The sequence below is a fragment of the Mus pahari genome, chromosome 1 (genome assembly GCF_900095145.1).
Source record: "Mus pahari chromosome 1, PAHARI_EIJ_v1.1, whole genome shotgun sequence".
In the NCBI taxonomy this organism is placed as follows: Eukaryota; Metazoa; Chordata; class Mammalia; order Rodentia; family Muridae; genus Mus; species Mus pahari.
Window position 1 is genome coordinate 161,468,111 of NC_034590.1, and position 27,286 is coordinate 161,495,396.

Genomic DNA, 27,286 nt, shown 5'->3' on the forward strand with positions numbered 1-27,286 from the left:
AGAGAGAGAGAGAGAGAGAGAGAGAGAGAGAGAGAGAGAGAGAGAGAGAGAGGCGCAGACTTTGCTGCATGCTCTGTGGTTAGTTCATTAACCATCACTGTGATTAACCTTTAGCCAGAAGACCTCACTCAGTTTATCTTCTGCCTGGATGTCTGCAACGTGCTCTGGAACCGGACAGAGGGTGAGGGAGTGAGGGAGTGTTTTGTCTAGGAAGCAAGAAGCAAGAAGCACATGTTCTCAGGCTAATTTTATGATCCTGAACCCTTTGCCTTTCATCCTGCTGATTCCAGGCTTCACCCTGGCCATGCCTAGACAAGGGTTAAAGGTAGTGTTGGAGTCAGTCCAACTTGGTTACTTCATCCTAAAGGCTTCTAAACAACAGTGCGACTTTGACCTCCAGATACTGGTGGCTCTTGCCAACAGGGCCAGTCTTATTGCTCATTGAATCTGAACGGACCTTTCTCAACTTCTCTTCCATTTACGTTTCCCTCTGCAGAATCCACTGGATTTTCAAGCGGATGGAAGTTGCTTAAGATGACTCTTTAGTCGCTAGAAGAGCCTAGCAGTATGGGAGCAGAAACTGCAATTTTCATCTTTGTGAGAGAAAATTTGACAATGCCTAACACATGAGCCTAAAAAGAAACCAGTTGGCTGAATGTAATTTGCTCTATAAGCTAAAAGAAACACTTCTAATTAACAAAGGAAACTCTAATTATCTACGAGTGTTTTTAACAACAAGGGTTGTGGTAGAGAATGTTAATTGTAGTTTTATTGATAGTGGCATAAGAAAAACAGAATAACCCATATGTCCATGAAAAAGAATAATTAAATAATCCTATATAATTTAATAGGATGGAATATAAAAGGTATGAAAGCAGCCCAATCTATTCAGTCCTTTAATGATGCTTAATATGTATTTTTAGAGTGAGAAGGGCAAATTAAAGAAGAACATAGCTAGAAGCAAATCATACAGCAGTGATCTTCCAAGTTGATTTTAGGTATTTTTCTTGGAGATATTTATTGTTGGAAAAATGCAAGGAAAATGTCTGGAAACTTACACCGCATAGAGATCATAGCTGTGAGGAAAATGGGGCCAGTACTGGAGTGATGAACTAAATTTGACTTTTAACTAAAAATAAAAAATACCTGTAAAGTTCTTTTGAAATTAAATATGTGATCCAAAAAGCTGAAAAATCTATGTTGGAGAGAGCATACTATGCAACCATGGGGAAGTACCAGACTTCAGATTCTTGGGGCATATGTGAAAAGCTAGGCAAAGTGGCACTATAAACCCTTGAGGCAGATAAATCCCTAAAGCTCATTGGCCAACCCTATCAATGAAATGGTAAATTCTATATTCAGGGGGAAATGGGGTCTCAGAATATTCCATTGAGAAGCAATTGAGGAAGACACCAGAATTCAATCCCCGCCACCTGCACATACACACATACCCTGTCCCTGTCTCTGTCTCTGTCTCTGTCTCTGTCTCTGTCTCTGTCTCTCTCACACACATACAGACACATAAGCACACATGCTAAATGTCTAATGGCAGTGATATAGTGACAAGAAATGACATTCTATCAAAAATGCATTGTGTTCTAGGAAAACAAGTCCAGTGCATGATCAGAAGGAACTGTGTCAGGGTAACACTTATCATCATCCCAGGTTGGCCCCTGAAGCCTACTACCATAGAAACTCACCCAGTGCTGTTGAGGTAACTCTGTCCCAAGCTGCAATCTTTTGACAGTGAGGATGGGTTGAACCAAAATGCTGGCAGGCATTGTCCATTACTATGTCTCTCATAGCCATAGTCACTGTTGGGGACACACCCAAGATGAAACATTTACCAGGTGGCAAACTTATTCAGAACTATTTCATAGTAGTTGACAACGAGCTTCTGATCAGTCAATAAAATAAGCATTGCCTAAACTAATGTCTTCTAGAACTTAAAGTTTTTCTCTATACATTATCTATTACCCATGAAAATATCTTATAGAACCAACATTCCCTTTTGAATGCTTTCAAGATGAGAGGAATAGCTTTGGCCTCGTGTAATGAGAAAGAGTAAATAGGAACATGGTTGGGTCAGAAGCCTGAGTCTTAGTGAAGACAGCCACATGTGGTACAGTCCTCATTACCGGTGATGTCTTTGGGATGCTCTTCCAAAACATCTGGCTGTAACAAGTAGAGCGGAGCCAGGTTTCTCTGCGTATAAGCCATATGCTTCAGAGTTACAGCCAAAAAGAAAATGCCCTTCAGGAGTCTCTCAAGCACTTCCCCAAGGAAAAGTTTTGTCCTCAGCATTTCTCACTACCAGTTGTTAATAACTGCCTTAAATCTTGCCTCTGCATTGAAAATGCTCTATTTTTTTTCTCTCTCTCAGTTTCTATTCAGTCTTGCTTCCAGGGACCTCTGATATTCTTGGCTTCTGGAAGGTAAAACTGGGCACAGAAAAGGACAACAAATTGTACCTCTACATGCACAGACAAATCACAGGCAGCAATGGGCAAGCATTAGAATAAATTGGCCCATCTTTGTGATAGAGGTGAGATGCTGGCACACGGTGGACATGGAGGGAGAAATAGGCTCAGCCTCAGGGGCCTGTCATCAGACAGCTGGAACTGTATATTCTGTACATCCCTCTAGATTAGGGCCTGGTTCAACCCAGCATGAATAGGAAGACGACAGAATAGCCACTTCCAGAATTACCCAGTGTTCACTTCAAGAAAATGACCTACAAAAGCTGGAGAATGACACAGTGTCACTTGGGAAATATCCAGGGAACCTGGCTAACAAGGAACATCCAATGAGAATCTTTCATTAAGCTACTATCAGGTAAGATTGTAGAAAATTCAGCTTCTAAAGGAAGCCCAACAAGCACATGGTGAGACTTCCAAAATATTTTTGTCATCATGTAGTCCCATTTGAGCAAGAAACCACACAGGAGCACAACTTAAGACTCATGTTCTACTCCGTAGAGTGCTGTTCAGCCCATGGTACTGATAATCACCAATCACCAGTGGAATTCAAGGGCCTAAACAAGACAGACATGGGGGCAAGAATAGGGAGAGAAGCCTAATTTATTTCCTTATCTTATATTCTTTTTGCCTTGAACAAAACCAAAATATTGACTTATGTTGAAATGCCTTAGGAAGAAATATTCAAAGAGGAAAATGTTTTCGTGAAAAAGGCAGAACTTTGGGGGTACATTTTTCTCTTACATTAATTTCTAGTGGATATTTTTGCTCTGTATGAAGAATGGCTACTGCACAGAGCCATAGCTCTTCCAGTAATGTAGCATGCCAACTTAATTTGCAAATTTTTCTTCAGTGTAGTAAATGATCAAGAATTACTCAGGCTTCAAAAGGAGGGATGTGATGGATGACTTAAAATCTCAAGGTGGGTCTTCCGGTGAATATCTTCCTGAGTATCAGTCCCAAGTGCAGGGTAGAGATAAAGCAGTTTTGTTGTTGCAGTTACATATCACTGACATAAGAGCATACAGGGGAAGCCCCTGTAGAACTTCCATGAGTTCTGTTATTGCTGAAGCTCTGCTACCCTCTACTAAGTGCAAAGAGCTAAAATGCTGGCTCTTGGTCTTTCTTTCTCACCAACAAGAGAAAGAAATGTTGGGTTACTTGCTTGACAACTGGCAGGCTTTCTCAATACCTCTAATTCAGAGAACGTCTCTAGTGGTAATACCATTAGAAAAGACTGACCTTGTTATGGCCTGAGATGCATGTGTAGCCTGTGTCTCACATAAGTCACTCACATTTTGATGACACTAAACATGCGACCTGTTACAGTCACACAGCCAAAATAGTAAGAATGAATAATTTATACATGGTTCAAGTTTTCTGTTTTTAACATTTACATAAATATATATTAATTGCTTCCTATTCTGAAATAGATAAAAAAGAGGGAATGAACAAAAGAAAATGTGGTGGCTTATTAGACTTCTTAAATAATTTTTCAATTTCACCTGCTCATTAAACACTAACCAAGAATAAAGCAAGAAGATCATTGGCTCTCCAATATCGATAGATTTCTGATTAATAAATGTCTAGAAGAACTCTAGTGATTTCTGAGTTTTGTTGAAGCCTCCCAATATCTCTTCTGCCTCTCTAGGTTAAACTAGCTTTATTATCACTCAGTTCACAGGGTCAAGTTGAGTCCACTCTTGTACTGAGACTATAAATGTTACTCAGTGCTCTCATAAGCTTTATTTAGCCAACCACCACAGATTGGAAACATTCATAGACAAAGGATTTATGCCTTTTGTAGTTATTATGCTTACCAAGGATAATCAATGCTAGAATAACTTTATATAATACATAAACATATTTGCTTTCTGAGAGCCCTAATTAGTGCTTCCCATATTGCTATCTAAAGAAGCTTGAGATAGATTTGGCTTCCCCATTTTTCTGAGAATCCAGCATCAGTATGAAAATAATTGCCAACCATCTTGTAAGGACTCTTAAAATCCAAAGAAGAAACCACTGATTTCTTTTGAAAGACACATTCACATAGTTAATAAAAAATGATGATGTAGCCAAGAGAGAATTTTATAAGAATATAAGGTCTGCTTCTTAGCACTAGGTTTGTTACCACTTTCTCAAGTTGAAGCTTTTACTCAGAGTTTCATAGATGTCATATTACAAGCAGTTCTGTGGGATAACTATGGAAGCTCACCAGTCAAAGTCTGCCTCTGTACAAACACAAGGCTCAGACTCCATTGCTCCCGCGTACTTTCCTTGCATACACTTGCGCTCAGATTTTCTCTTCTTGTATATCCTCTTGGCTCCCATGATGCAAGCTTCCCCCTGCCAGGAGGCAAATATCATGCAAAAGCAAGCACACAGATTAGACTTCTCTACAGCATCACAATGTGGTTTGGGGAGATACTCACAAACTTTAATATAGATATGATGCTTGGGAACCCAATTCATGTTATCAGTATTTCTGTTTTGATGCCTAATATGAAGTATGAGCACAAAGGCAACCACAATAAACAATGCTTATTTTTCTAATATTAACTTTAACTCTTTATATATTAAGCATAGATTTTTCTGTCAGTGTGTTAGGCATAGTGTAATGAAGGACACAGGAATGTAAGCTATCCTGCAACTAATGAATTGCTTGCTAACCTATAATAATTAAGTTCAGTTTTTCTATTACAAAGGAATTATATTAGGTCATTTATGATCACATGAAAGAACAGTATTGCTGTGAAACATAAAACTGATTTAAGTTCAGATTACTATGTTTCTTTCTACATAACTTTATAGCACCAATTCTATAGTCACCTATCAAACAAGCAAGAAAGATAAGTTCAGTCTTTTTTCAAAAAATAGATAGAAGTTTTGAGTGTCACAATTCACATACATCAAAGAGAGAAACACAGTGGTGGTGTGAGCGAGCATTCCATTGTTGAACCTCTGAATACAGTGACTGCTCCTTGCTGGGGCTGCACCCACTCACAAATATAGTACCTTTGTGTTTGTGAAAAAGCTAAGGCAGAATTTTGTAAGTCTATTATCCTCTGTCTTTACTGAAGAAACTCTCTTCAACTTGGCTTCACTTCACATCACATATAAATACACTACCAAGTCAGAGAATAGAATGTAAGATGTTTCACTGCCTGAATATGGTCATGACTGCTTAGGAGGTACATCTACCCTATCCTGTGAATAGCCTGAAGATTGACTTCTGCCTTGGGAAATCGAAAAGAAAAGCTCTCATCCAAGGATTCTGATAGACTATGAATGACAGAGAGGGATGAGGTAGGATGGTTTTCTATCAGCGATTTCACATTCTTATACCATGAGTATCTCAGAAGAGGCAAGAGCTGCTATATACTCTAGGGAATAACAGAAATGTGGAAGGACTTTTCTGGCACTGCTCGCCCAGCAACGATTGACTATTTTATGCCTTATCTCTGTTTGCATTGCTCGTTGACACTGAAGAACCATCCCTCACTCGGCCTCTATCAGGCAGCCCTATGCTACACTCAGACAAATTATGTTTGCCTCTCAGTGCTGAGCTGGTTATTTCATTTTGAGGTGTAAATCTAACTGAAGCACATTTGAATTTTTATCTTGTTATATCCTAGCATTAAAAAAGAGAGAGAGAGAAAGAAACAAGTAACCTCATAACAGAATATGAATGTGTTTGCTTATGTTGTGTGGTATAAAACATGGGAGAATTAAATGGGCTCTGTGCTGTTGACTTGAATACTCCAGTTTTTAAACCTTGAGGAACAGTCACTTTCCCATAACACCTCTGCCTCTGTCCCAGGGATTACTGTCATTTCTCTAACGCTTACCTGACTGTGCAACTGCCAGGGTCTGTAGTCTTCTTCAGCGCAACGTCTATCAAAAATGGACTTGTAGTCCACTTTGACCAGCTGCCATTCAGAACGGTGACTGAAGTGTCCAAACACTCTACAGGATTTACAGTGGTAGACAGTCACAATCATAAAGACAACAGCAGTATTAACAACGGCTTGCATCAAATCGTCTGCTGTGAAGATGCTATGCTGCTACAGCATGACACGGGTCACATCTCCCCACTGTCAAGCACCTTTATGAAGGTAATGCTTACACTAATGGCACTCTGCACATGGATACATTGAGGCTCAAAGATTATTATTTTTTGCCAACCCAAAATAATAAAATCATGTCATTAGCAATTGAGAAATATTTGATTCAAATTAGCAGGAATGGTTTAGAAAATGACTAAAGAAATAATCACAAAGATTGTATCCTAGGTGGTCCAACACAAACTTCTAGATATGTTTGTTAATATATTTGGTCCGATGGCTTACCTATTCTTCATCTTCTCCTCAGGGCCTACAGAAAGTGGACCATAGGACGAAGTAATTACAGCTGTTGTTACCTTGTGACTTCTGCTCTAGTGCAGATTCAGTTAGGTAGAATTTAATCACTAGACATAAATGTGAATACAGGCTACAAAAGAGCCTTTCAGATCACCTTTCTGTGAGTGAAACAGTATTCTGACAATATAAATGTTGACTAAAAGCAAGATATGGAGTAAGCTTCTGATATAGATGTGTTGCGTTCTACAAAGTGAACGTGTGGCTACTGGGCATACTCAATATTTCTTCTTTTCTCAGGGTCAAGTGAGAAGACCAAAATGTGTGGCAATTGTTCTCTTCGATTTTAATTTTTTTTACTGGTTTCTGGATCAACAACTATGGAATAATCCTCCCATGTTTTCTGTAGCCAATCTACTAAGAGAAGTGAATATCACAGTTTCATATTGCAAACTCCCAGTCCAAGTTTTGAAACCCATGGCCAGTTGAGACATTAATCAAGTCTCCCATGAATTCATGATCATTGCTTTACAGACAAGAGTGAGTGTAAATTCACTTTTGCAAAGCCAGTTCCTCTCATGGTTGCTTTAACACGCCTCTTGGTTTGTAAGGCAAAGAGCCAGAGGAAAATGAAATGCTACGGTCTTAAAGGTCTAGGGTTTTCTAAACATCCAGTTTGTATGTTATCATTAATATATATATATATATATATATTCATTCTATTAAGACAGCTCTAAGATCACAGCCCTTTTCCTACTATTCCTCAGCCTGGGTCTTCAAAAATTGGTCCCATTCTTTGTCTTCTTTGCCAAAGGTTCTTGAATTAAGATGTACTAACATTACTAACAACTTCCGAACTAACAGTAACAAATCCAACAGTCTCGGGTGCAGCATGCCTCTTTATATTTGATCTGTCTTAGTAAGAAGGAATCACCCCACACCACTTACGTCATGATTAGTGTCTCTTCTCCAGGCTCCCCCAGAACCCCATCCACAAAGAGTGGAATGGATGTAAAGCTGTATTTGCTCCAAGATCTCCCTTCATCGAAACTCAACCTAGTGGCAGAACAATTGGACAGTCACTACATCTCAAAAGGAAATGACGATATCTCTGGACAAGGAAAGATGCTAGTTACCAGTGAGAAAATAATAACAGAGTGACACTTCATTACAGATATGTATACTTGATTATATCCAAAGTCATAAATAGGGATACTTAATAACCTATGACCAGATACGTTGAGGCAAAAATAAGGGAGAACCATGTAAATTATGAATAATCTAATGACAGAAAATGATTAAAATCATTTTAAGTTCTTACACCTCATGGGATTTTCTCCAAATCTGCAACATCGTATTGTTGGTTCTGGGCACAGATAGCCTTACAGATTGAACAAAATTTAACCGATCCATCTCTAAGTGACCAACTTATAAACAAGTCCCACTTACATCAATTCTGGTTGACCTCACTGAATGGAAGAACAGGCTACTGAGGGCAGAAGTATGCATTACTGGTAGTCTGTTGTACTATACATACGTGTGTTCTCTTCAAGATCCATATGCTAAAAATTAAATCACTAATGGTATTAGAAATTGAATGCTCAGGAAGAAGTGAGATCAAAGGGGTAGAGTCCCCAGGAGTGGACCGATGTCTTATAGAAAAGGCCTTGGACTGCCTGTTCTTTTAACCTTGTGGAAACACAGCAACAAGGCACCATTTAGGAATTGGAAAGAGGCTCCTCAGCAGACATGGACTTGGCCAGCACTTTTATCTTGTGCTTCTAGTTCCCAAATCTATGAAATATATTTCTGTTGTTCATGAGTGATCTTGTTCACAGTGTTCAGAGCAGCCTGAGTACCTACTGAGACAGCTAAACAGGAGGGTGCAGTTCACTCTGTCTTTCTCTGCACATACTTTTCCTCAAGATCCACCTTTGCTCATCTTTTGCAGTTTTCTCCTGAGGTCATTAATATAATTAAAGGTGGAAGGGAAATCTGGTCTTAAACTTTGCACAAGCTCAATATGCAGAGGACTACTTCTAAATATGGAGGAAGAAGTTTGTTGGAAAACCCTGTAGATATTAGGCCTCGTACATCCCTCAGTACACAATTCATCTCTTTAAAGGGAGCTAACAAGGTCACTCAGGGGAAACAGAATAGGAGCTGGATAGCCGTGAACGTGAGTCTCTGTGTGGATATGCAAAGCCATGTAGATGCTAAGCTTTATGCAATGTTGCTTGGGATGAATGATTGCTAGTACTGTTGCTCCTCAGGGATTATGGTAGCGTCTGTATATGCTTCTCCAGTGGTGGTGCTGAGGAACTCATGAAATGCGACAGGTATCATCTCATTTAGAAACCATAATGCAGTTGTTCTGCTAGGAGCAGGAACACTTACCCAGCCTTCTGGTTTGCCCTTGACTTCCCCTTTTCAAAAACAGGTCACAGTCTTATCTCAACATCGTCACATGATTCAGAGATGGATTCTGAGAAACATAAAACGACCACAGGCCTTTTCCTTAAGGTGGAAGTGCCCTTACCAAAGGTGTCGAATTGGGAGAGATGTGTGTTTCATAGCAACAAGGACTCCGCCTTGATCCAGGTACAAAATGCTGTGCTCTTCTTCAAAAATCTGAATGAGGAAACGAAGAGCACACAAGCATGTGTCACATCTGTACTTGGTGTTCAAGGTACACGGAATCAGTCTACGTAAGTAGATTAAAACACCTCTCATAGAAATAGGTTTTCCTAAGTCTTTGAGAAAATGTAAGCAACAAAACAATGTTTTTCAACATGGGCTACATGTAGCTGGGAAATGCAGTGATTACATTCATAGAGGATGGAGTAAATGATAAAGTAAGAATGAAACACAGGAATAAAAGCAACCAGACACTATGAAACAATTTTACCATTCTACAAAATAAATCTTTAGCATCAACAGTACATATTCATCTTTGTATTCTCTTATCTTTGTGGCAGTACTTATCAATTGCTATCTCTGAAGGTTATATAAGAACACTGGCAAGCTGTAAGGGAGTGTACATATCTAGATGGGAGGACACTGGGAGATAGTTTAGTATAATACTCTCATCCAAATACTAAGATTCGTAGACTGCCGTGGCACACATAGCATTGGTGAAAGTGGGGGTCATTGCACTGCACTACCTTATGCAGATATAATTGTCTAATTATCTCCAAACTCCCACAGTTGATCAAAGAAATGTTTTCTCCTTTGATTCATAGATGTTCTTCAAAGTGACAAACAATTCTAATCAAGATAAAATTGTCAACTTTGATTACATATATCATATTGAGTCTTTCATAAGATGTGAGAAAAGAATTTAAAGTCAAATGGATACATTATGAAAAGTGTCTCTGAATTCTTCTATATAAGATTAATTCTATTCTCAGTTAAAATGTTACAATGGACTCATCACAAGTTATGCTATAGACAGAATTTCTCTCACTTGATTAGTGTGTGTGTGTGTGTGTGTGTGTGTGTGTGTGTGTGTGTGTGTGTGTGTGTTATCATGCAGGAGGTCAGAATAGGGCACTGAACTTCTTGAAGCAGGAATTACAGGTGGTCATGAGTTCCTGATATGGGTGCAGGGAACTAATCTTGGGCCCTTCAGAAGTGCAGAAAGGAGCTTAACAACTCGGCTACTCTCCAGCCTCATTAGTTCTTATATCCAATAGTGACCCCAGCCTGTAGCAGGAGAGAGTTTTATGCCTTGGTCAGAGAAAAGAACATAGAATCTTGACATTATTCTCTAAATTTTTCCTTATAATTGTCCATTGTCCTTCAAACCCCACAAATTTCTTCTCTGTCATCTTTTGTTAAAATATGCAAGTACCAGCTGGGCATGGTGGCGCATGCCTTTAATCCCAGCACTTGGGAGGCAGAGGCAGGTTCATTTCTGAGTTTGAGGCCAGCCTGGTGTACAAAGTGAGTTCCAGGACAGCCAAGGCTATACACAGAAACCGTGTCTCGAAAAATTTAAAAAAAAAAATTAAAAAATAAAAAAAAAATGCAAGTACCATTAAAGGTTTAAAGTGAAAGAAAGAGCAGCAAGCTATCATGTCCACCTCCCCTGTGAGCAAAGTCAGCTCTCCTTTCAAGCAAAGTGAGCTCATTGTTAAATATGATCATCTGTGCATTAGATTTCAATTTACATTGCTAGTTATTGTATGATAATTAAGCACCAGGGACTTATTAAAACATATTTATTGAGGTGTAACAGTCATACATTAGGCTTATACATTCGTATGATAGCTAAACCTCATTAAATGCCTGTTTTAGAAGCTGTCAAAATCTAATTTTCATTCAAAAGAAAGACAGGATGCAGTTAAGCTAAGTACATTGGTGTGAAGTGACTCCATTTGTATTCATTGAACATATGCATTCTGATAGTTATGATTCTGTCATTTACACATGATATTTAAACATCTCATAATACCACCTGGATAATGGCTATTTTTGTTTCTCTTCAAAGCAAGGGAAGTTTATGTGTACAATCCACCATGCAGGATCCAAGTTTCTGATGTGATAGATATAGTGTTTCCACTTTTGTTTACATCAAAATCCTTTACAACTTGATTATAAATGTGTTTATGTATGAGCCCTTGATAAAAAATATCGTTATCAAAGGATAAAACTATCAACCTGCACATACTTGTTTTGGTTCATTTCAAACTTGCATTACAAAGAGAAAAAGAAATACATTATTCATGTCAGGATTTATGTAAGGTGTTAGCTTTAGATTTCTGGATTTGCAGTTAAATGGACAATTATGTCATTAAATTTGAGTGGTGCAACCCAGATCCATAGTATTTTCTTACCTGCCTCCAAGTGTTCCCTGCATCTGAAGATACAAACATGCTGATGTCACTGTCTGACAACTCAGAGCCTATGTTACCTAGAAAGAGTGCATGCCGTTAGTGAGAGGAACTTTCTGAAAAAGCCAAGAATTAATAACATCAGCAATCTGCACTGCCTGAGATGAATCTCAACTGCAAACATTCTGTCTAGGCAGAGATTTTAAGTAGACTTACTTCAGGGTCAATGGTTTAGGTGGCTTTCAAAATATTTTTAGCTTGCTCATTAAATTCCAAGCACAGATGTCCAGAGTCTCAAAATAAACACATGTACAATAGCAAGAAAAGCATACGCACTCTTCTTACCTGATGCAACTATAATACTTGGGGCTGTGTCTCTGCTGGCAATGATCCCAGACGTGTAGGGATTCTCAGAGACCTTCAGATGAAGGTGTAGTGAACAGTAGGGCTGGGAAGAACAGAATGCAAAATCATAGGTGCACAACATCAAAATGGCCATTTAAAGCTCTACAGGCAGGCGCATTGCCTACAAAATCAGATCAACTTTGTACAGTAAGTTCTGAGGATGCTTAGAAAGACCCCGTCTCAAAATGTTTTTTTAAAGAAAAATGACCACACACACACACACACACACACACACACACACACACACACACACACAAGGCTGAAATTCAGAACATCTAATCTGCCCATCTAACCATCACTTATTTATCCATTCTGTCTTCTGTCTACAAACATCTTCTTCCTCCCTCTGTGCCCCTCATCCACCAACCCATCATTACTGTCACAGCTGTCTAGTGTCAACCATGAAAGCTTTTGGGTTGGTAAAAAAGTAAATACCTCCAATTACACTGCTAATTTACCTAAATTATATTTAGTATGTTAAATATTGTAATAATTTTAAAATACTAGGGAGAACTCATAAATCAATTATGCACCAACATTTGGAATTCGGCCATTACCGAGTTTTCAAAAAAGGACATTAGATGTTTCTATTGATTACTGGGTTAAAAAAATATTCTAATGCTCATAAGGATAGAAAAAAAAACATAAAATTTTTGATGGTGAAGAGACATGGGCCACTTTGGAATTAGGACTGGCCTCTAAGAAAAAAGTATAACTGAAGCAAAAATGAGTAGATTATGTATTGACAAGATATGACAAGATATTTCAGAGGACATTAGAATATGAATAGTACCAAGAGCAACAAAAAAGAAGGAATGGAATAAGAATCACATGAAAGGATGGACTATCCAGAGACTACCCCATCCAGGAATCCATCCCATCATCAGCCACCAAACCCAGATACTAATGCACATGCCAGCAAGATTCTGCTGAAGGGACCCTCATATAGCGGCCACTTGTGAGGCTATGCCAGTGCCTGGCAAACACAGACGTAGATGCTCACAGTCAGCTATTGGATGGAACACAGGGCCCCCAGTGGAGGAGCTAGAGAAAGTACCCAAGGAGCTGTAGGGGGCTGCAACCCTGTAGGTACAACAACAATATGAACTAACCAGTACCCCCTGAGCTCGNNTCTCTAGCTGCATATGTAGCAGAAGATTGGCTAATCGGTCATCATTGGGAAGAGAGGCCCCTTGGTCTTGTAAACTTTATATGACCCAGCACAGGGGAAGGCCAGGGCCAAGTAGTGTGAGTGGGTGGATAGGGGAGCAGGGGTGGGGGGTGGGGTATAAGGGCACTTTCGGGATAGCATTTGAAATGTAAATAAAGAAAATAATAATAGTAATTAAAAAAAAAAAAAAAGAATCACAGTGCCTAAGCAGGTAGGACTAAAGGAACAATGGGGACATGATGCTATGAAAGTGGATGAGTTGACCTGAGAGGACTTGGCAGCTGTCATTCATACCTCAGAACATGATCTCAACAGAGAAATTTCTGCATAGCATGTGGAACTGTGCTAACATCTGTAAACAACTGACACAGCATAGCCCCAAGATTATCTTCCCCTTTTTGAATGTATATTAATTGTACAAACCAATGAGTCACATCAGTCTCATTTTCACACAAGCATGCAACACACTTTCATATTTATTCCTTCTCTTATCTCCTCTTTTGTTTTATTCTGCACAAAAGTTATTCTTTTAAACAGAGCTTGGTAGTAATGCAATTTATTTTAAATGGCATTTTTGTTTGTTGATGGTGGTGATGGTGTGTTGTGGATTGCCTTGGTGCTATTTGTATTTTGATGCTAATCCTGCCACCAATGAGGGGCATATCATGTACTCATGTGATTCCATGGGAACCTGCTCCCTGATTTAACTGGTCAAATAAAGGCTGAGTCCTGTGATTGGGCAATGGAAGGGAAAGGCAGGGCTGGACGTTTTAGAGAGGAATGAGAGGAAAGAAGAAGAGGACAATGTGATGGGGGTGGGGTGATGCAGTGGAAGTAGGTGGGGGTAGGAGGGAGAAAAGAAGATGGGGGAAGATGAGGTGGAAGATGGAGCAGACCCACATGGCCTGAAGGAGCTGCAAGTAGCTAGGGATCTCATAGCTGGAGACTAGTCTAATGAAATGGTGTGTCTGTCCAATCTAGGTGTGCAGCTTATAAATATTACAACTAAGTTATGTGTTCTTTGTATGGTCATATTGGGGTTAGAGATTTACTGACACAAATCTAGTTGGTATAACTATAAATGTCTCTAATGTTTTCCTTCCATGGGGCTAAAGGGAACTGAGTGAGACTGGGGTGGTCATTGGTGTTCTACAGACCAGCCACAAGGGTGGATGGCCTGTGAAATGTGGGCTTAGCAAGCCAGCTGAAAGAGCCAGGGCCAGATGGCCATCTGTGGGGCAAGCAACAAGCAGAGACCCTGGGAGAGCTAGCGTGAGAGCTGAGGGGGCGGCTGGTGGTCCTAGCTCCTAGCCAAACTTAGTGTGAGTTTTGAAAATTACAAGTGACAGTGGTGGTTGTGGGTTTGTTTCTGTTTTGCTTTGCTTTGCTTTGCTTTGTTTTGCTTTGTTTTGTTTTGCTTTGTGATCTTTATGTACAGCCCTGTTATATAGGGTCTCTCTGTATTGCCCTGGCTCTCATGGAACTCACTCACTAGAGCAGGCTGGCCTTGAACTCCGAGATCTGCCTGCCCCTGTCTCTCCAGAGCTGGGATTAAAGATATGTGCCACCACTGACTGGCTTTGCATGACATTTTTAGGAATTTGTTTAATCTATGCTTAGAGACCTTGACCAAATTCTCTGGCTAAGGAAGCAACAGTTATCCAAATTTTGTTTAAAATAGTCCAGGTACTAAGCTGTCAGAAGCACAAGCTTGTATTTCAAGGCTTACTCTCCCTCTCTCAGGAAGATTACTACCTAATCTTATTGAGTTGAGTTTTGGGGATCAACAGTATATCTCGGTTATTATTTTTAGACTGCGCTGTATGTCTGAGGCACTAAAATTCAGAAAGCCTCAGAAATGCCATGATTAAATTTACAGGGGATGGAGTAAATGATAAAGTAAGAATGAACCACAGGAAGGAAAGCAGTCAGACACAACAAAATAAAATCACCGATCTCAATCAGGTAACGGGTTCTTGATGAAAGTAAAGGCCTCACGGAGCCACGCCTTTCTGGTTTTGTAATTTTCATGTAAAACTTTAAAAGGAAGCTTCATCTTCATAACTTTCTGAAAAAGAAAGGTCAGCCCCTGGAAGAGAAAACACCACGGCCAAACACATCCGCCCATCAGGAAGAGGACAGGAAATGCTGAATGGAAACAAGGTTACTGCAGTTGGACACCTAGTCCTGGGCGGTTCCCTGCCTACTGTAGTGTACATAGATCTCCACTTGTCTGGCATACCAACATTTATTTTACTATGAGTGATCCTCAATGATCTATTTCAAGTATAGCACAATTTCATCTCACTCAGACAACCTGAAAACGAGAACATATCAAGTTCTACATCGAATCTCCTGTGGAATCTTGCATATACGTTTTAAAGGATAATAAAGGATTATAACAGCAAGGGTGCTTTTTTTGTTGTGTTATGGTTTTATTGAGAATAAGAGAAGTCCATCAACCTGAGTCCAGATACCGTCAACTTTAGAGTACTACAAGGAAGCCATACAGCCGGGTGTTATCCCTAGACATAGAAACTTTATGGACGGCCATTTAGATCACTTAACAAAGCACTACATGCCTATACAGGGTTGGATCCAGTCCCACCTTGAGACAGCTGTTTTCAACAGTTGGGAGACTGCGAAACTCAGTGGGCATCTGAAGCAATGATCATTTGGTATGGAAACATATGAGAACAAAGAGAAGAGGGCATTTTCAACCAGCTCTCGCAGAACTGCTCTCTGGCCCTGGCATTCAGAAAGCCAAGCCATTAATTTGAGAAGAAACGGCACCAGTTGATGCTGCAGCGTGGTTTAGAAATGATCCTCTTCTCTCACATTTGTAGTACTGGATTGCCCCCAGCTGGTACTTGGAGAATTTTCTGTCATTCTTTTTTTCAGTTTCACCCATTTTATTTATCAAAGAATTTATATAGCAAATGTCAATGTCTCAAGCAAACCAAGAGCAATGATTGCTCTTTAACATTGTTGTATCAGACCTGCTGCATCAAAAGTTATGCCATAACAAGCTAATATATTGTTACTGTAAGGCCCCTCACACTGTTCCGAGTTTTTGTGGAGGAAATGGAATTAGGCTGCTGAATTCTCATTGTTTTGACCAGAAAGTGGCACTTAATATGCCTTTCATCTCCTTTCATCTTGCCTTCCTGTCTTTATTTTGCTCATTGAGAAATAGGTGTAGAACACCCACCTTATGCTCGCTGGTGCAATTGTTGATTTCTCTAGGGCCATCTCAAACAGAATAAAGAGAGCATGGCATGTTGAAAGAGTACTTCCTAACACCCATCTCCTTCTTCCCATACAAGGGAAATATGAGCATGCACTCTGATGCCAACAGCATCCTGGCTGTTGGCTTACTGAAGATGAGGTGGAAAGTATTAGATGTGCATGAAAGGCCATACAACAAGAAGAGAGGCATGAACAGAGTCTCATTCAAACCCTGAAGCCCATCAGTGAACCTCCTGATCAAATGACCTGTCTTTGTCTTCCCTGTAGTCTTTTCTTTTATCCAACAAAACTATCTTGATCAGTAGACATGTAGCTAGGCTACATCAATTCAGTGTTTCTTCATCTTGGATATTTATCATTTAATCCTAACTGAGACACCTATCCCTTTGTTTGTTTTCTTGTTTGGCTTCCTGAGACAGGTATCAGTTGTAGTCTCTGTTTAAGCATCCTTTCCCTGACACCGTCCCCTTTCTAGAACTCCCAGTAGCTGGTAAAGGACATTTTCTCTTTGATGCTGATACTTACACTTCACAGGTATGTAACAACAAGCAGTCCTTGCCTTATGGTCTTGGCTTACTGTATTGAGCACAGTGTTTCTCAGTGACGCATTAATTGTCTTCTGTGTTTCATGTACAATGGGCAAGTCACTTGATACCATTCCTCCAACAAATATATAAACTTAACAAACCATTAGGACTGATTTAGTATACAATCCATCTCAAAGTCTACCCTTTTCTCTCCAAACTCTATAACAACAGCCTTACATTTTGTCCTCATGGAAACTCAATCCAATGGCTACAATATAAATAGTATACTATAAACACAAGTCAGAACTTTTACCAGGCACAAGACACAAGTCAGCTACTAAGTCCCCAAATAGAATTCTCTAATATTTCCTCACATATACATGATTTGATATAAATCCACTAGTTGTTTAGGAAAGAATGAATTCTCAAAGTATAGGGAGCCCTCAAAACATGAGCATGGGGTATCTAGTCCCACTTCAATACAGAACAATATGTAGAGTTGTTGAATCCATAGACAAGACTCTCTCACAACAGCTTTCTGCTCAGCTCCAGTTTAAAAAAAAAAAGTTAAATAAAGTCATAAAGAAGACAGAGTCTCTCTCCACAAAACACTGAGTTTTCCTCAGAGGCCCAAGTATCTGTCACAGGCTCAGGTGTGCTCAAATATTGCCTCTTGGGAGCCCAGTTCTGAGGCTTTAAAGAAAGATGGTCCATGACCTGTAATACTCTATCTAACTGTACAATGCAGTCTTCAGAAGAAAGAAATCCCAGCTGAGCCTCCGGGCAATCAGTCTGAAAGCCCTAAAAATACAGCCCCAAATTACTCTGGATGTCTTATTCTATAGAATACATTTTGCCAGGGACATTCCATTAAGAGTTGTAATTTGGGACTTGCTCCACATTTGTCACAGCCACTGGAAAATCTCTCTTCTAATCACTGGGCTCTGCTGCAGTGATGCTGGCACTGTCAAAGTATTTACAATCCAAACTCACTTGCTATCTCCTCTCCGCCATCGCCTCCCAAGCCTGAGAAGGATCTCTCTCTCTCTCTCTCTCTCTCTCTCTCTCTCTCTCTCTCTCTCTCTCTCTGTGTGTGTGTGTGTGAGAGACTGTCATTGCCACCTTGCTAGGCTAGGCTAGTTCCTTACTACAGTAGTATCTCTCTCTCTCTCTCTCTCTCTCTCTCTCTCTCTCTCCCCTCTCTCAACAGTCTAGGTGTTTTGTTGTTCAAAGACTTTTCATTCCTATGTAGTGCATTTGGCAAGAGTTTGTAAAGTGATTTGGCCTCTTCTTCCTAGTCCATTTGTAGTTTCCCCTCCTTACTCTGCCTCCTGGGTTTTAAAGCTTATGTGGAACTGTTCTGAGTAATGGGATTAATAAAGGATGGAGACCCATAGACTCCTAGGTCATGTCCATCTACATCCCAATAATTCATGTCTCATTAAATCTCAATAAACCATTTGATTTTGTTAACACTGCAGTTAACTTGATCCTATGAGTTCTAAGGGAGGATATGATGACAAAGTCTTCAGTATAAATAACAGACAGAAGAGATGTACAGCTTCTGTGAAATCAAATCTGAAAGTCAAGGCCCTTTCCATGGTATGACTACACCCACCATATAAAACACACAAAAATAGCAAGTATGTCGAATCTACCATGAAGCAAGTTTGTATGATTCTCATTGTAAAGCTCTGGACTTATTATAAAGACGGTCAGTCTTTGCATTCTTGGAGCTCACATTTAACACAGGAAGATGGAAAAGAAAGTCAGAATATAAATGTGCTGATTTTAGATAGTAAGAATTATAAGGAAAAAGAGTAGGATAAAGAGATTTTACATTACCAGACACTCAATAAGGCCACCTAAGAAACAAGGATCTGAATGCAAAGAAAACGCCTGTTTGGAAAATGGGAAATTTAAAAAGAAATAATAGGAAATCCTACTGCAAGACATACATGAACATAGTAAGTCTACAATGTGGAAATAAGTGTACTCTCTCTTCTCCTCATTGTCTTGAGGGTAAGAAAGGATGGAGGATAATGGCAGAGACACAAGCCAGCTCACAGGGGACAATCCAAGCTATTACAAAGTGTTTGATTTACTGTATTTGAACTAGAAAGCCATCAGAAGGCTTAAGTAAACAATGCATATTTAATCATTTATATGACACCATTTTTGTTGTGGATTTGGTCTAATTCTTGTATTATGTGAATTGGGTTCCCAAAATTACACAAGAATCCACATGTATAAGATGCTGAGGGTCCCTGCCCCCAGTTGTTTCTGATTGGTAAATAAAGTTTCTGACAGCTAACGGTTGGGCAGGGAGACGGAGGCAGGATTTTAGGATTTGAGGAAAAGGAAACTGAGAAGAAGGAGGATTTAAACCTGCCATGCTGGGAAAGGAGAAAGATCAGGACTGAAAAATGTAGGACAGAGAGACGGCTAACATGTAAGAGTCAGGGATTGTGGCCTAGGAGGGTTCAGGCCTGGGTCTGGGGCAGCCAGGATGGAATATAGGTTTTAGTAATAATTCAGGAATAGCAGAGAAGAGTGTGGAGGTTGAGAGTGGTCCAGCCATTGAGCTGTTTAAAGCATACTAAAATAAAAGGCGGTGAGTGTGTGTGTGTGTGTGTGTGTGTGTGTGTGTGTGTGTGTGTGTCTTTCACTCAGGAAACCCAAACATTGGTGTGGGTAGAGAAGAACGTGCCACCGCTCCCACTGCCGGTGTGATCTGAGTGGGATTATTTGACTACTACAACACCATTTAATAAAAGTGGAGAAATAAGAAATCTAGTATACAGTATGTGAAAAAGATACGATATTCATCTAGGGCCAGAAGTGTGCTTTGCACTGCAGAAGAACAAAAATGAAATTTTGAGGGTGATGGAAACTACATAGCATAAACATTTCTCAAAATTCACTAATGCTTTTTATGTATATTTTACCTCAATAAATAGAATTTTTAAAATATAGGCAACTCTATGAAAAGTGGATTGCCAGGTGTAAATTGTGGGAAGGTGTCGCCATTAGGAGCCTATCACTGAGGGCCAAGGAGAACGTGATTCCTTCTTGGATTAGAATAGGAGCAATAGTGATAAGGAAGGGAATCTATACTGTATCTCTGTTTTGGAGATGTAATAATACCTCTTCATGATTCTGGGTTGTGGTTAGGACAAAGAGTGCCTTGCTTGGTGTTTTCCTAAGAAGAATTACTCTCATTAGTCTCAGAGAGACAAGCCTGTTTAGGTGAAATGGTTAACAGTCTTTCTCATAAGCATTGATCTTCAAGTTATGTGGTAGGTGTGGAAGAAGTTACTAAGGTGCTGGTATCTTCAAATATTATAGTTCCATAACCTGGAATAATGGGTAGAAAGTTGACCTATTTCAATGGCCTTGATCCATACCTTGACTAATATAGGTATTTAGTGAATAACTGTTATATTTACTTGGTCTATCCCTGGCTCTCTGACCTCTATATCACCACTGGCTATTTTTCTCCCTGTAAGGTGCCAGTAATAACAATGAAGTGTAAGTAGGACTTGAAATTTAAGACTGCTTCCCTGATGCACCATGACAACTTAAATATCCTCTACAAGAAATAAGGTCAAGCCATAGCTGCTGGCATCCTTTCGAGGAAGATGGTGACCCACCTACTGCTTTGCAATGAACCTGAGAAGTGACTGCCCCAGCATTGTGTGAAAGAATGAAGCAGAGCGAAGATAACATCAAAGACAGAGTTGTGAACAGTAACATCAATAATAGATGCACACGGAGATGGGATAGATATAGACCAACACCCATACACACATATTCACATCTCAAGACCTTCATACTGTAAAACCATGTGATCTTTCCTACACTGATGGCTCCTTTATGTGATCCTAAAAATAACTTCGGGGCTGTTTTTAAGAACATAAAAGTATTAGCAATATACTTTATTTGACAGTATCATCTTTTTCTGTTTCTGCATTTGCTAGGTATCCACTGGTGTCTTGAATGTGTCATGATCATCAAAGTCAATAAGATGCAACTAAGAACTGTTTTGTTTATAAACATAGTCTCTGGCAAGTTAACTGGAAACTCCTTTACAGTGCTTTTCATCTTTCACCTTTCTTTTGGATACCATCCTATCATTGAATATGTAAATAATTTCCTGCCAATAAATCTGATAAAAAGAAGATATCATTAAATGAAAGCCATGACTTAAAGCATGTGCATGCAAATTTTTCTTTCAAGGGTAATAAAGTAAATATGAATGTATGTGGCTACTGATTCTATGTTAGGAAAGTGAGAATGGCTATGAATAATTATTAACAATTTGAGTGTCACTGTGTTCCAATACAATACTGCCCAGTGAAACCAGTGCTGGGCTACAGTTTCCCTACTGGTTACATTTTTTTTTTCTAGTCCAAGCATTACAGACAAAACCAGGTAAATTGAATGGAATGTAAAAAGGAAGCAAATGAATACTTAAATCAATGATTTTTAATTTTTTGCTGAATCATAAACTTCTTTTGAAATAGGAAGAAAGCCTGCATTCAGTTTGCCGGTCCTATAGATGATGTGTGTATCATTTGTCTTATGAGCAGTAAGAAAGGTCAAGAAGCAGCTTCACCAGAGGTGAAAAACATCCTATTTCCTTCAAACTGTGAGTATTCACACAAAGCTGAGGTGGGGGAAGGGGCTAAAGGTGAAGCTCAGTGGAAGAGAGCACAGTTTGGCACAAAAAACAAACAAAAACCCATCACCACCACCACCCAGTTCACCAAGCAAACAGAAACAATTCAGACTAGAACCAAGAAGCTTATAAGGGTGCAAGGATCTGGAACATGTGCCTATCTCATCACTTCGAGGGTCACACACGGTAGGACTAACTTTTTTTTTTTTTTTCACTTCAGCTTCTGCCCATCCTTTTCATCAGCTGAACAGAAGTCCCAAAACTATATTCAACGTCTTCTTGGACACTAACTCTAGCCCTTCACTGTGTGGCGGACTGTGTTCCAGCATGCAGGACTCACCAGCAAACAGTGCACAGGGTCCCCCCTTAGATCTGCATCTGGAGCCTGCAGCAGCCGCCAGTCTCTGCCTTTATTGTAAGTGATGAAAGTCTTCACTTGGTTGTCAATCTTCTTGTTAGCCAAGAACATTCCCTTTATCCCTGCTACCTGGGAAAAATTGACATGGCTGAAAAATACATCCACATGAGAAAGGACATATCTGTTTACATTAAAAATAACAGCAGATTGTCTAAGTACACTCTTAGAGAAAAGGCAGGCTCGGTGCAAATGCTTATATCTCCCTAGCTAGTCATCTTGACAGAAACCAGTAGCCTTGTGCCCCCTGCTGTACGTGTGTATAACACACAAGTTCAATACAGGTGTATCATTTTTTTTTTGGCTGTTGCTGAATATGTTCATATTAACTTTATTCAATCACCAAAAATGAGCAGCTGACAAGATGTCCACTCTGAGGAGGAAAGTAAGATAAACAGTGGCATGTACAAAAACCAGAATATTATTTGACACTAAAATGCATCATTAACGCATAACATGACGATGGGGGCAGTGGGGGATCCAAGCACACTCTAAGTAAAGGAAGGCAGCAGCATGTCAGCCTGGGAACTCAAAGCTATGAGCCACAAAGAGGTCAGCGGTTGCCAGGGTGAGTCAGAGCATGGCGTGAAAGAGGTGGAGCATAGGGGATTCTAAATGTAGTGAAATCACCGTGTTATGATCACATAGTGATGGATGGATGTCACTGAATTTTTTGTCAAGCTCATGAAATATAAAACTAAAACTATGTTCCTTCATGTAAACTGTGAACTTTCACAGGCTTATCATCTTACGGAACACTGTCAATGGCTATCAGTCCCCAGAGAGAAACTCCAGAACTTTTAAGCCTGTTACTTGACAAGCAATAAGTAAATAGGGGCAACTTATATTGTATTCTGGTCTCCAGGCAGGATATTAAGTATATTATCTCTCATGTAATCTTTATAATATTATTTTTGTGGAATGATTGCTAACTCCATTTCACACATGAGAAATATCTCAAGTACACGCAAGATCATACTACAAAGTCAATGTCAGACCTGGGATTGTGACCCAGAACTTTATAGTTTCAGCATGCATGGTTTTAATGACTACCTAAATTACTGAGCCCCAATCTTCAGCCTCAATCAACCAAAAAAAAAAAAAAAAAGTCAGTTGAAAGACATTGATATAATTACGATTATTGTATTTAAAAAATTTTAAGAGTTCTACCTGATAAGTCACCAAATTTACTGGACATTAGAGGAAAAATAACAAATTATTAAAACGTAATTGTTTTCTTTTTATGTGTATGAATGCTCTATTTTCATGACTGCTGCATGAAAGAAGAGAGCATCAGATCCCATTATAGATTGTTGTAAGTCGTTATGTGGGTGCAGGGAATTGAACTCAGGACCTCTGGAAGAGTAGCCAATGCTTTTCATTGCTGAGCCATTTCTTCGGTGTTATTTTTTTTTTTTTTCATTATCAAAAAAACCACTTCTCCAGTCTCGTGATGCTGTTGCTCTTATCAAATCCAGTTACTGTCAGGGTTGGACAGATGGCTCAGTGATTGAGAGTACCAGTTTATTTTCTGGAAGAGTCTGGTTTGGTTAATGGCACCTGAATGGCCACTCACAACAATCTGCAACTCTAGTTCTAGGAGTTCTGATATCCCCTTCTGGACTCCATGGGTATCAGGCACACATGTGGGGCACAGTCATGCATGTAGGTAAAGCGCCCCTACACATAAAATAAAAATAATAAATAAATGAATGAATGAATTCCTAACTACTGAAGCCATGCTTTCTCTTTCTGCATGCTAAGGTTAACAATTAGCAGGCTATCAAAAACTGTGCCATCAATGATCATGACTTTGTAGATTAATCTCTTCAGAATTTTAGAATCTACCAAACATAATTTAGTCTGTGTAAAATGACCACAACCCAGGGAAACTGGAGGTCAGTGAGGGAGAGGTCCAAAATGTGTTGAGTGATAATGAAAACATATATATCCACATTTACTCATTCAATGCCCATCATCATCATGGAGTAGAGTTGTCAATAACCAGGTCTACAGAATGAGAAAATGGAGACTTAGACTACATTTGCAGCTAGGTAGAACACACACTGAATAAACAAACATATTTAAAAGCATATTTGAAGACATTTAACTAAGCTTATACCATTTCTATTTTGGTGTGATTAATTTTAAGCAGAAGAAATAAATAAAAGTTGTCATTTTGTCTGACCTTGTTAATACAAAGTACTATGCTCATTTCTTTGCATATATACCTTCCAAGGCTTGCCACAAACCTGTGTAATACCTTTCATGCCAAGTTTTTGCATAAGGAAACTAAGCTATTGACAAATTTTAATCATTTACAATAACAGCGAATAGACATTCATATTTAAATACATTTGACTTCCAAAATTCTCTCTGCAGACATAGCTCAGAATTTTTCATGTCTAAGAGGCTGGATCTCAACCCTCAGTAGACACACATCCAGTTTTATTTTTAACATAGGCAAATCTCATTAGTATCTTCCTATGGATTTGGCATCTGGGATAATCTAGAGATGGGCCAAATCTGGACTCTTTTGGAATAACAGGATTTTTTTTTTTTAACAAATAAATGATGTAAATGAGTTGTTGAGAGGGATACTTTGAACAACTCAGGAAAACAAGCCCCATTCTGGGAGCAAACAAGAGAAGCCACAGCAATTTCTGTTGCAGGGTTGATTCTCAACAAACGTGGAAGCTATAAACTCCAGGAACAATGTACTTCCCACAAACTCTATGGTTATCTACCAATGATATTTAGTTATTCACAATAACAGCTCCAGAAGGGCTGCTTCCCAGGAAACCCAGTATTAGTTTTGCATATGTTTGCAAGGCTGTTCTTTAAGAACAAAATTGCATAAATCAGAATTTTCACAAAGGCTGCTGGTCTTCCCCCTCAATGAGACTCTGCCCAGAAATGAGAAATGACTTAGTAATTCAGTGCTCTGGAGAATTACAAAAATAAGTGCAACATAAAAAGTGTTACCTGTTCCGGTCTGCTCCTTCTCCACTTTCCTCACTGCCCCCTCCCCTTCTTAGACAAGAGTCCCAAAGAAGGGGGCTATGTGTTTAGGACCTGGTTCATCTGATTTGTAGAAGTAGTGACTTTATTGGCTCCCAACTGTTTGGCATTATCAAATGCCACTTGAGCATAGAGCTGGGCTTTGCTATTCATCTCTGAATGTGTGGCCTTCAGGTTTATCTTGAAGAATAAAAACTTGACAAAGAAGCAGGAATGTGTGACAAAAATGGTAGAATCTGGAAGGAGTTGAGTTTTTCTCTTGTAACCAAGGCACTTTATCTGTATGAGTTGCCTTTTGCTTTTAATTGTTTGGCTTCTTTAGCTTGGCCTGTAAAGGTGGTCAACTGCTCACTGTAAGCTTGATGGATGTGTTTTTCTGGGTTTCTAAATGTAATCCTGTGAATGAGGCCTCTTATCCCATCAAATTTTAAGTAAGGTCTCGTCATCTTTTACTTGGACTATCTACCAATTCATATTACAGAGGCAGAGTTAGTGTACAAAGTATGGAATTGTAATTCGAAGGTGTCATGAGTGTGAGAGATCGTGTGCACGTGCACATGCATGCGTGCGTGTATGTGTGTGTGTGTGTGNGTGTGTGTGTNTGTGTGTGTGTGTGTGTGTGTGTGTGTGTGTGTGTGTGTGTGTGTTGTGTTTGTGTTATGGTATCCTATAAAGGATGGCAAAGCATGCTTACAATGCCACATTACTTCCTCTGTACTCATGCTTAGGAAGGAGTGAAATGGAGGGTTGGCAGGGGAAACAGAAAAGAATATCCAGTGGAATTTACAACTTCACAAAGACACAGAACTACCAATAAATATTCTCCTAGGATGTATCCTGCTACTGGGGGCATATTTTCTTCCAGGAAAAGGCCTGCTAAATTTCATCCCTATTGAATTCAGCATAACATTCTCTAGGATGGTAATTGTGCTTAAATCTATTTGTTTCTCTCATTGTTTCTCATATGAAGAAATTTTATTCCACAAGTCTCCAATCAATTCAAACTTATTTATTGTCATTTAACATCACAAGCCAAGACACCATTTTGATTAGACATTGAATGAGAAGTACCTCAGCTCAAACTTCAAGCTGAACAGCATATTCATTGCCCTCAGGTAAGAGCCTCAAAGTTTCTTCTCCTGCCTTATTTTCTTGGTTCATGATGGCCACACTGGAATCTCAGAGACGATGCCCTAATGCACCTCTCCCTGTTTGTTCCTGAGAGACTGCTCAGTACAACTCTTCTAGAGGTAGAGTAGAATGTCTTCATCCTAACCCACCATGCCCAGTACTTCTGTGCTTTCATGATGCGCTTTATATATATGGTACCTATGTATTAGTCTCAATCTTGTGGAATCAAACTAAGCCCAAGGCTTCTCTAGCAGCCACTAAACTATTTATTAGAAATTACAATGCGACATCTGGGCACCATCCCCACCAGAGGAAAGGTGTCCGCCCGGGAGCTCTCTCACTGCCTGAGCTGGTAAGGGGGCCATCTTTGCTCTGGTTCACCCAGGTTCCACTCTGCACTGGTGAAAGTGTGGACTACAGAAGCTACACAGCTCTGGGACAGACAGAAGCAATCTAGCTTCTGGGACAGACCCTGTTTCCGGCTCCAGACATCTGGGCACCTTCCCCTCCAGAGGAACAAGCTTCAACCAGAGACAACTATAACAACTAACTCCAGAGATTACCAGATGGTGAAAGGCAAACATAGGAATCTTACTAACAGAAACCAAGACCACTCACCATCATCAGAACCCAGCACTCCCACCTCAGTCAGTCCTGGATACCCCAACACACAAGAAAAGCAAGACTCAGATTTAAGAGCATACCTCATGATGCTGGTAGAGGAGTTTAAGAAGAGCATTAATAACTCACTTAAAGAAATATAGGAGAATGCTACTAAAGAGGTACACATCCTTAAAGAAATACAGGAAAACATTGCTAAAGAGGTACAAGTCCTTAAAGAAACACAGGAGAATACAATCAAACAGGTGATATAATTGAACAAAACCATCCAAGACCTAAAAAAGGAAGTAGAAGCAATAAAGAAAACCCAAAGTAAGACAACTCTGGAGTTAGAAACCCTAGGGAAGAAATCAGGAACCATAGATGTGAGCATCAGCAACAGAATACAAGAGACG

At 39.6% G+C, this 27,286-nt stretch overlaps 1 protein-coding gene across 5 annotated transcripts in view; it reads right to left on the reverse strand.

Moving 5' to 3' along the window:
- Sorcs1 (sortilin related VPS10 domain containing receptor 1) overlaps positions 1 to 27,286 on the reverse strand; it is a 501,662-nt gene that overhangs the window by 75,199 nt on the left and 399,177 nt on the right. For all 5 annotated transcript variants that reach the window (XM_021205280.2, XM_021205273.2, XM_029537410.1 and 2 more), the window contains exons 10-17: positions 22,044 to 22,190; positions 12,016 to 12,118; positions 11,674 to 11,750; positions 9,375 to 9,466; positions 7,784 to 7,891; positions 6,326 to 6,443; positions 4,693 to 4,823; positions 1,701 to 1,814 (exon numbers count right to left, since the gene is read on the reverse strand). In XM_021205280.2, the coding sequence (XP_021060939.1) occupies positions 1,701 to 1,814; positions 4,693 to 4,823; positions 6,326 to 6,443; positions 7,784 to 7,891; positions 9,375 to 9,466; positions 11,674 to 11,750; positions 12,016 to 12,118; positions 22,044 to 22,190 (890 nt within the window). The remainder of the gene's footprint in view (positions 1 to 1,700; positions 1,815 to 4,692; positions 4,824 to 6,325; positions 6,444 to 7,783; positions 7,892 to 9,374; positions 9,467 to 11,673; positions 11,751 to 12,015; positions 12,119 to 22,043; positions 22,191 to 27,286) is intronic.